The sequence below is a fragment of the Copadichromis virginalis genome, linkage group LG6, assembly GCF_057382275.1.
Source record: "Copadichromis virginalis isolate Kocher_CV1m ecotype Utaka linkage group LG6, C_Virginalis_male_GT1.1, whole genome shotgun sequence".
Taxonomy (NCBI): Eukaryota; Metazoa; Chordata; class Actinopteri; order Cichliformes; family Cichlidae; genus Copadichromis; species Copadichromis virginalis.
Genome location: NC_140623.1, coordinates 34,945,929 through 34,954,998, shown reverse-complemented (window position 1 = coordinate 34,954,998; position 9,070 = coordinate 34,945,929). Strand labels below are relative to the sequence as shown.

Below are 9,070 nucleotides of genomic sequence, written 5' to 3'. Positions count from 1 at the left end.
TCTTCACCTTGTAAAAATCCATCTAATGAGTTTCTACCCTGACATGCTCTTGGAATAATGAATGATATTAATACTACACGTGCCTTGCGTGTTGAAAGAATGAGTGTTGATCTTTTAATATTTTCAAAATAGAAATACCTCAGGTATAAGTCATTCTTTCAAATGCATACATAAAGTGAAAATCCACAAGTGTAGCACTCAAGTATAACAAGTATGGTTGTGGGTTAATGAATGGTATTCGTACTAATTGGGCAGGTCAAGCGGTGCTTAAGTGAAAGTCAAGATATGAACCTATGAAAAGTGCTAACTGTCATATTTAAATTGTATAATACTGGATATTTTATGTAGTGTGAACTTGGGTATTTTAGACCACGTGCAATAATTCAACATTGCATGTGAATAACATTAAACCTTTGGTTTCATCAAAAATGTAACAATCACCTCATCCTCATCCTCTCACTACACACAGACTGTATTTCTTGGCCTTTCACAACCAGACATGCTTTCTGTTGTTTTCTTGTTACTATGCTGTAATGACTAGTTTCACGCTACTTTACCACGGCATTTTTCAACTTCTTTATCACCATTTCTTTTTCAGCCTCTCTCTTTTCAGTGTCTGTGATCTCATGTGTATATGACTATTTTCACGTGTACATGTTAGTTAGTGTTTGTATGCACATAAGAACATAATCGAGCACATGTGAACACACATCACATATATAAACACATTTAGAATAATGAAAAATATATTTACTATATATGAAATAAATGAAAATATTAAAATAGTATTAAATACATTAATAATATAAACACATTTATTAAGAGGAACCATTAGAATATCTGATAAACACAACTGTTCTAACATATATAGGTAAGTTCGGCAGTTAGAGTAACTAAAAATGCTTTTTCATAAACATTTAGTTTGTTTTTCAATATGTCAGCATTTTATCTGACATTAGAACTGAGATTATAAATGATTATGTATGTATGTATGTATGTATATATATTTACTATATATATATATATATATATATATATATATATATATATATATATATATATATATATAGTAAAATTTCACGTGTCAGGCCTGTTACCGTGCAGTTTTATGAACCATATTCAACATCAGGTACTGCCATTGCCCATCTTAGCAATCGCTATATACTCATTATGAACAAATGCTAAACATCAACTCCTGTGGCAAGAGTTCTGAGACAATCAACACTTAAACAGCCCATTGTATCTAACGGTCTAATCTGTTTTTTCTGAGTTGATCATACATAATCGTGTCAGCGTCCCAGTGGCAATTTGATGTTGTCACTGAGAAGGAGTTACGGTAATAAAATAAGTAAGCAATAAATAAGCGTCTATCTAAATGTTTTCCCTCTAAAATATGTGGCCCTCCTTTGGGACACGTTTAATCAATAATTAACCTTTTTTTTTTAATTTATTTGAATTCGTCATTATTCAATACTTTGTTTTTTAACTAATTTTACCATATAATTTATTTTTGCTTTGGTTGATAGTCTGTAGGGTTTAGACTTTTTATGTATTTTTTTCTATTAAAGAGGGAAAAACAGCCCCTCGGTGTTCATGGCTCTGTAAAGATGTTTCAGTACTTACCCTTGCTTTCATGTGGGAAGACGGATACCTGGTGGGATCTAAAACTATGCAAAAACTCGTTTACAAACGTTTTAACAAGCTTGCGCATTTTAGCGCAACAATGGCGCTCACCAACATCCTCTCTGTCGCGGATGATACGTCATCAAAGTTGGCGGTATTTTGAAAAGCGAGTAGCGTCTAGTGTTGTGGTCCGTGAAGTAGGGAACTGTTGTTAAACATGGTAAGACTGATCGTCGTCTAAAAAAAACTCTCGTCATTTACACGTGCTTAATATAACGCACGATATTATATAATGTTTACATGCCTTGCTAACGTGTGTTTACGTACATTCAACTTTTCACCTTAGCCTGTAGCTAACAAGCTCTAGAAGAAATTGTACCTACTTGCACCGCTCCAGTTTTTCTTTAGATTAAAACGTACACGAATATGCGTCTTTGTTGTTTACGTGTTCAGGCAGACGGCCGGGCAGCAGCGCAGCTGTCAGAGGCCGCCCAATCTGAGCTGCTGGACATTTGTGAGGAGCAATTTGCGCAGCTGGAAAAGGTACATGTGAATCCAGTGTGTCCAAAAACTTTTTGTCTTACCATACATATTGTTTTGGGGGGATTGGGATAGTATGGAGCCACTGCAACAAGTGGGGTGACCAAGAGGTGGTACAATGTGAGAAATATATTACTGAAGTTGATATGATTTTTTCCCACTTTTATTTTCACACAAATGTTTCTACATAAGATTCAAAAAGTTGATTCTGTTCTTGAAGAAGTCACTTGGATTAGTGATGAAACAGTTCTGCTAAAAACTACATTTTCTTAACTGGTTGACTGAGCATGCATCAAGATATGCAAGTTAAAGTTTTGGCAAAATTTGTTCAGAGTTACTACATTATAATTCAGTACATTTTTCCACTTTCTTGTATAATTAGAAAACTACTATGAATAGAAACTAAATATTTTTTCCATAGTCTTATATGATAGGCCTATGCTCTGTTGTTTAGCTGTTAACACTCTTACCTGTTATTTTTTTTTTATCTTAGATTTGGTTCTTTCAGGTAATCATCATTAGGTTTCAGTGTCGATGCATTCAGAGATCTGCAACTTTTCTTGAACCACATTTCTTCTGAGAATCAAAATAGTTGACTAGGCTAGTAAACTAGAACCAACCAAAATCTGACCACATCACATATGTAAATATGTTTTTAAAATGTGTAGATACTTTATCTCTAGCCCCTTGTCACACACTTTGTGATAAATGGGTAAAATGATAAACTGTGTTTGTCTTACAGCTTCAGAATGAGATTATACTGTGTGAGCCAGATTTTTGTGAGAATCCTCAAGAACAGGTGAGATGATTGTTTCCAAATGTTCACTTGTTCATTGCTTTCGCTGCTTTAACCTCCTAAGATCCAACCTCTTTCTCTTTGCTATTTGGGCTGATTGGGACCTGATGAATGTAAAAACAAAGAATTATCTTTTTACCTGATTTTCTCTGCAAGGACCTGATATCCACATATGAGGACGTTCAAATTAAATTTCAATAGGACGGTGGCAATATAATGTCCTCGTAAGTGGACATCAGGCCCTTGTAGAGCAAAATTTAGAATTGTGGTCTAGACAACCGAAAATGTGATGTCCACATATGTGGACGCCAGGTCCTAGGAGGTTAATGTTACAGAAAAAATGTGGAAATCCTTAATTTTAAATATCTGAGAAAATTCATATCTTTTTTAACATGGTTTTTAACATTTGTCAGTTTTTTTTTAATGTGGTAGAAAATAACTGTAAGAAAAAAAAAAGTATATACTCCATCACAGACCCGATATGTGAGTAATTCCAGTTTGTTACCTGAATGATGCATAAACATTACAATTTTCACCAGATAAACCATGCTAATCTCCATAGTAATACTCTTGCCTACTTTATTTAGGCTCCAGTAGCTTCTGATTCTCCTAATAGCCTGATGTCCGTGTATTAGGAACAATTAGGAGCTTTTGGCTCGTAGTTGGTATTGTAAATTGGAACTGTGATAAAGTATTGCAAACTCTCTTTTGTTGCGGTTTTGGTCTGAGTTTCAAAATTGTTACACCTCTGGCATTTCTTTACGTGTGTGCTGATTAATTGGATGATGGTTACGTCAGTGGGTTCCTTTGGCCTATCAGCAAATAAAATATCTTAATCAATTGCAGCCATTACATTACAGCATCAAATTTGTCTTTGTACGCGATCATTCAAAGAGGTTTCTTTATTTTCCCAACACAAACAAGAAAATGAACAACAAAAACTAAATAATAGAAAATGCCAACAAAACATTGGATTAATCATCAGCCATACTGCAAATTTCAAGCAGCTACCAGCCCAGAATTTCACAATCTTTGCATCATTAATATTAACATCTTTTACATGTATCATGGTTACAGGACATATGAATTTTGCATAAAATGACTTAATGAAGAGGCCAAGATGGCACTTTTGGTTTCCGTTGATGCTCAAAATTAGCATTAATCATAAACATGTTGTATGTGAAAGGTGTTTACAGAGGCAAGATACGTTACAAAAAGAGCAATTAGTTTTTAATAGTTTGTATAGTCATAAACAGCTCATTAGTGCTATTCAAGCAGTAAAAAAATGTAAACATTGTGAGCATCAGCAGTGGCAACACTAAAAGGAACAGCTGAGTGTGCTTTAAATGGTGAGGTTAGAGACTCCAGCTGGCAATAACATAGCATTTCATGCCTGGTCAAATGCACCCTTGGCTCCATAGTGTAGTAGTTTACACATTTGCTTAACAAGCAAAAAATCCCATGCTTGATCCCAGGAGGAGATGCACATCTCTTTGGAGTTGCGTCAGGATGGGCATCCGGTGTAAAAACCTGCCAGATTAAATATTTGTAGAGCTTCCTGCTGTGCCGACTCATTGTAAATCAGGGAGCAACCAAGAGTAGCTGCTGATAAAGTGAGTTTTGTGTTTGTTTGTTTTGATGTCAGACAGCTTCACTGTGGCTCATCATTGTAATTTCTATTCCTCGTGACTGTTTTTCCTTCTATAGTCAGTAAAAAGACTGATTGCAACAGAAGCTGAGCTGAAGCAGTGGTCGACAGTGGAACCACAATGTAAGTTATCAGTTCTGGTCAACTGGTGATTTCAGGTTTCTAAAAAAAAAAAAAAAAAGATATAAATCATAAATGTTGTGTACTTTATCTTTTAATACAATTGACCTTTTTTATTTTTCATGCAGTGCTGGCAGAAAATTCTGAGATTTTGCTCGAAGCAGGAAAAGAAGAGGTGTGGTTAAGTTAAACAGTGAACTATTGCTTTTGCTCATTTACATGCATCACTCACTTTATGCAATCTTTACTTTTTCCATAGATGCACAAGCTGTGCTCTGAACTTGAGATGGTTGCTTCCTGTTTTGAAGCCAAAAGAGACAAACTGAAAGAGACTAAGGAACTGTATGTAACCCTTTTGTTACACTGTACATATTACATTATTTACTGTCCTTCTTCTGGTTTTATGGATGCCTTTCAGGATTGGATGAAGGAGACCATCCAGAGACTTTCCCTTTGCTATACTTTGTGTATAGTTGTGAAAATGTGATGCTTGTGTGTTTGTTGTTAGTGAGCTAAAATGGCTGGAGGAGAAGAAACAGGTGCTGGCTGCTGCCAGTGGTCACAGTGAACGACTTCAAATTGAAAAGGAGAAGTTGTCAGAACATACGTGAGTAGGATGGCAGCGTCACACTAAACCAAAAGGGATCAGGTGTTTATTTACACAGAATAGAGCAGAAAACAGAAATGCTTCAAGGGTAATATAAATTAATTCAGTTGAATTAAATTTTATTTATACAGCGCCAAATCACAACAGCAGTCGCCTCAAAGTGCTTTATATTATAAGGTAGACCCTACACTAATACATACAGAAAAAAACCCAACAATCGTATGACCCCCTATGAGCAAGCACTTTGGCGACAGTGAGAAGGAAAAACTCCCTTTTAACAGGAAGAAACCTCCGGCAGAACCAGGCTCGGGGAGGGGCGGGGCCATCTGCTGCAACCGGTTGGGGTGAGAGAAGGAAAACAGGAAAAAAAGGCATGCTGTGGAAGAGAGCCAGAGGTTAATAACAAGTATGATTCATTGCAGAGAGGTCTATTAACACATAGTGAGTGAGAAAGGTGACTGAAAAGGAAATGCTCAATGCATCATGGGAATCTCCCAGCATCCTACGTCTATTGCAGCATAACTAAGAGAGCATTCAGGATCACCTGATCCAGCCCTAACTATATGCTTTAGCAAAAAGGAAAGTTTTAAGCCTAATCTTAAAAGTAGAAAAATAAATCTATAAACTTGTTGATGCATGTGCATGCATTCTTCAGGATACTGCAGGACATCAAGGAAAAAATACAGAAAATGAAGGTCTACCAGGAAAGGCTGATGGAGAGCTTGGCGTACATCCTGGAGAAGCACGTTCCTCTCCCTCAGGAGGATTCCAGTACAAACAAGAAGAAGAAGGTGTAGATTATGGCTTTGCATGTGAAAAGTGCCTTATTATGAATTCATTGCACCTTACAGTCTTTTATCTTAATTTTCAGAACGTTCCTCATGAGATTCATGAAAACTTGATTTCACTCAATGAAATTCTGGAGGTGAGTTTTTTCATACAAAAAAAACGAACTGTTTAACTCGAGTTTTTTTTATGTAATCAAAAAAAATCTCAGTATTTGGCTTTGGACAGGTAGGTGAATGAAACAGGTGATGAGGTTTGATATTGAGGAGAGAAATGTGAAAGGAAAGATGGACCGCATAGAGGCCCCCTGTGTTGGTGTCAGGAGAGAATGTAGCTTGGCAGCATTGGATGGTAGTCTGTATGATGACTTTGGGCATGAAGAAGAGGAAGCGAGTGAAGGGAAGTTGAAGAAGGAAGAATGTTGTGGAGAGTGCAGGAAGAGGTTGAGGCAGGCTGTCAGTGGTACGGAAGTGTTGCCAGATGGCTGGCAAAGTAGAGCTAATGTTCTGGGGGAAACTGCCCAAAGGGTATCCTCTGGACAGAAGAAAAAGGACAAGGACACTTGGTTTTGGAAGGAGGAAGTAAAAAAAATCTGTTCAAATGCAGAGGTTAGCAAAGAAAAAGTGGGATAGTCTGGGAGATGAAGAAAATGGATGAGTGCTGGGAGGTTAGCAATGAGAGAAGTGGCAAAGTACAAGGCTTGAGTTATATGTGAGGCTGGACACTAAGAAAGGTGAAAATGACTTGTATGAAGCATGTGATGTGATATGTAAGACGTTATCACAGAAATGGAAATGTGCTAACAAGTGAAGAGAGTGTGGTGAGCGCCTGAAGGAGCTCATGAATGAAGAAAATGAGAAAACACAATCCTGAAGAGTAAGAGGATCCCTGAGGAATGAAGTACAGATTTTCAAGTACAAGGGTGATGTGCATCTCTGTAGCAATTATAGAGGGATAAAGTTGATGAGGCATACCTTGAAGATATGGGAAAGTGTTTTCGAAACTAGGTTGAGAAGAGAGGAGATGATTGGTGAGCAGCAGCATGGCTCCTTGCCCAGACATAGCACTACAGAGTCAATGTTTGCTTTTATAGTATTAATGGAGAAATATTGAAGGTCGAAAGGAGTTGTACTGTGTGTTTGTATATCTACAAACAGGGTATGATAGGGTGCCAAGAGAGGAAGTGTGGTACAGCATGAGGAAGTCATGTGAGGCTGGTGCCAGACATGTACGATAACAGCCAGACCTTGGTGAGGTGTGCGGTAGGAGTGGAAGATGAGTTCAAGGTGGGGTGAATTACATTAGGGAATGGAGTAGTAAAACATTGATCAGGAAAAAAACCCTAAATTTTCATCCCAATATTTGAAATACTTCTGTTTTGAAGATAGCTTCACACATAGTGTTTCCTTTTTTTCACATCAGCCACTGACACTTTTGTATGTGACTGAAAAGTATCCTAGATATTGAGATAAATAATAGATTTTGCTGAAGATAATTTAATTATCTCTGATAAACCCCCCCAGTTATCAACCTCTAGGAAAGAGCTGGCACTCCACCAACAGATATTTGACCTATTATAGAATAAATATGTGTTTAATTATTAACAGCTGCATATTTCTTATGTCGACAAGTCACATATAAATTAGCCCTACGTTTGTTGGCTGTGGTGGAACTGGAAATTATAAAAACCCATTGTTAATGTTACATTTTCTATAGAGATGCTGTTTAAGGCCCTATTTTAACCACACAAGTGCAAAGAAAGCAGCAGGTCTGACGCATGTGGACTGTGTGGGTGTGTCATGTTGCTTTTGTTTATCAAAGTAAAAGGACAAAAAGGCTGACGTAAGTGCTATAAAAGCGAGAGTGTAGTGATTAATCGATTCACAGTAATGATCACCCATGGCAGCAAAAGCTGATGTGTACCAAAAGGCATGATATCAACTTAACCTTTAGACCTGAGGGCAGCTTTTATGATTTTTTTTTTTTTTTTTTTTAACTTGTTCTGTGATTGAATGTTTCTGTTCTTGATAATCATGTAAATATCCTATATTTTTGTTAGTGGCCATCACCTATTCCTTCAATAAGTAAAGGAAGTAAAGGCAAAATAAAACTCTAAACTTATAAAACTGTTTAAACTTGTACCTTTACTGCAAATATGCTTCAGCCTGGTCTTCATCTCCCTTTTTATAAACCTGCAGATTCTCATGAACAAGGCTCTGAACACACCACACGACCCCTATGTGGCGATAGATGACACATTCTGGCCACCGTATGTAGAAATGCTGCTCCGTTATGGAATTGCAGTGAGACACCATGAGAATAACTTTAAGCTCCGCTTGGAAACCTTTTTCTGAAGCACTGGTGCATTAAAAATCTAAAGCACTGTGCTGAAACTGAGTCTGCTTGTGCAGGGAAACCATTATGCATGTTTTTGTAAGCTAGTAGGAAGTCCATGGTGGAGAAACAGTGATGCTAGGGTGTTCCTGAATTTACTAAATGCATGTGTAACATTTCTATGTAGATACTTTTTTATGGTTGTCTATTTAGACTTCTTAAATACTGTTTAGTTAAAATGTCTTGTAAGCGCACCTATTTTTCTAGTTCCATTTTTACATATTCAAATGTTATTCAAATGTATGAGTGTTTTATCCAAAGTATGTGTTTCTAGAAATCCCATGTGTATGTCTGTTTTTCATGAGAATTCATATTTATCAGCATAAATTTAAATTAATCTTAATTTTGGTTTCATTTAACTGTTTTCTATTATGTTTGAAAATTAGGAAAATATGTTCAGTAATGGTGTGTGTGTGTGTGTGTGTGTGTGTGTGTGTGTATTTTGTTTGTGTTTATACATTTTCTTGTCCATGTTTAATAAATTTGGAAACTTTAGATGTGGTGTTGCTATGTAATTATTGTTCCGAAGAAATTATCTCTGGGTATCTTCATACTG

The 9,070-nt window shown here is 36.6% G+C and overlaps 1 protein-coding gene across 1 annotated transcript; it reads left to right on the top strand.

Annotated features, from left to right (window-relative positions):
* Nucleotides 1-1,758: 1,758 nt before the first annotated feature.
* cenpk (centromere protein K) lies at nt 1,759-9,009 on the top strand. Its single transcript, XM_085460147.1, has 10 exons — nt 1,759-1,843; nt 2,077-2,166; nt 2,906-2,962; nt 4,667-4,730; nt 4,856-4,902; nt 4,987-5,069; nt 5,236-5,334; nt 5,990-6,125; nt 6,206-6,259; nt 8,319-9,009. Exons 1-10 carry the CDS (start codon nt 1,841-1,843, stop codon nt 8,472-8,474), a joined length of 789 nt encoding a protein of 262 aa, XP_085316273.1. The 5' UTR covers nt 1,759-1,840; the 3' UTR covers nt 8,475-9,009.
* Nucleotides 9,010-9,070: the final 61 nt, after the last annotated feature.

Coding starts and splice junctions, on each gene's coding strand:
- cenpk (XM_085460147.1), top strand. Junction 4,903..4,986: donor TCGAAGCAGGAAAAGAAGAG/GTGTGGTTAAGT, acceptor CTTTTTCCATAG/ATGCACAAGCTGTGCTCTGA. Junction 5,070..5,235: donor CTGAAAGAGACTAAGGAACT/GTATGTAACCCT, acceptor GTTTGTTGTTAG/TGAGCTAAAATGGCTGGAGG.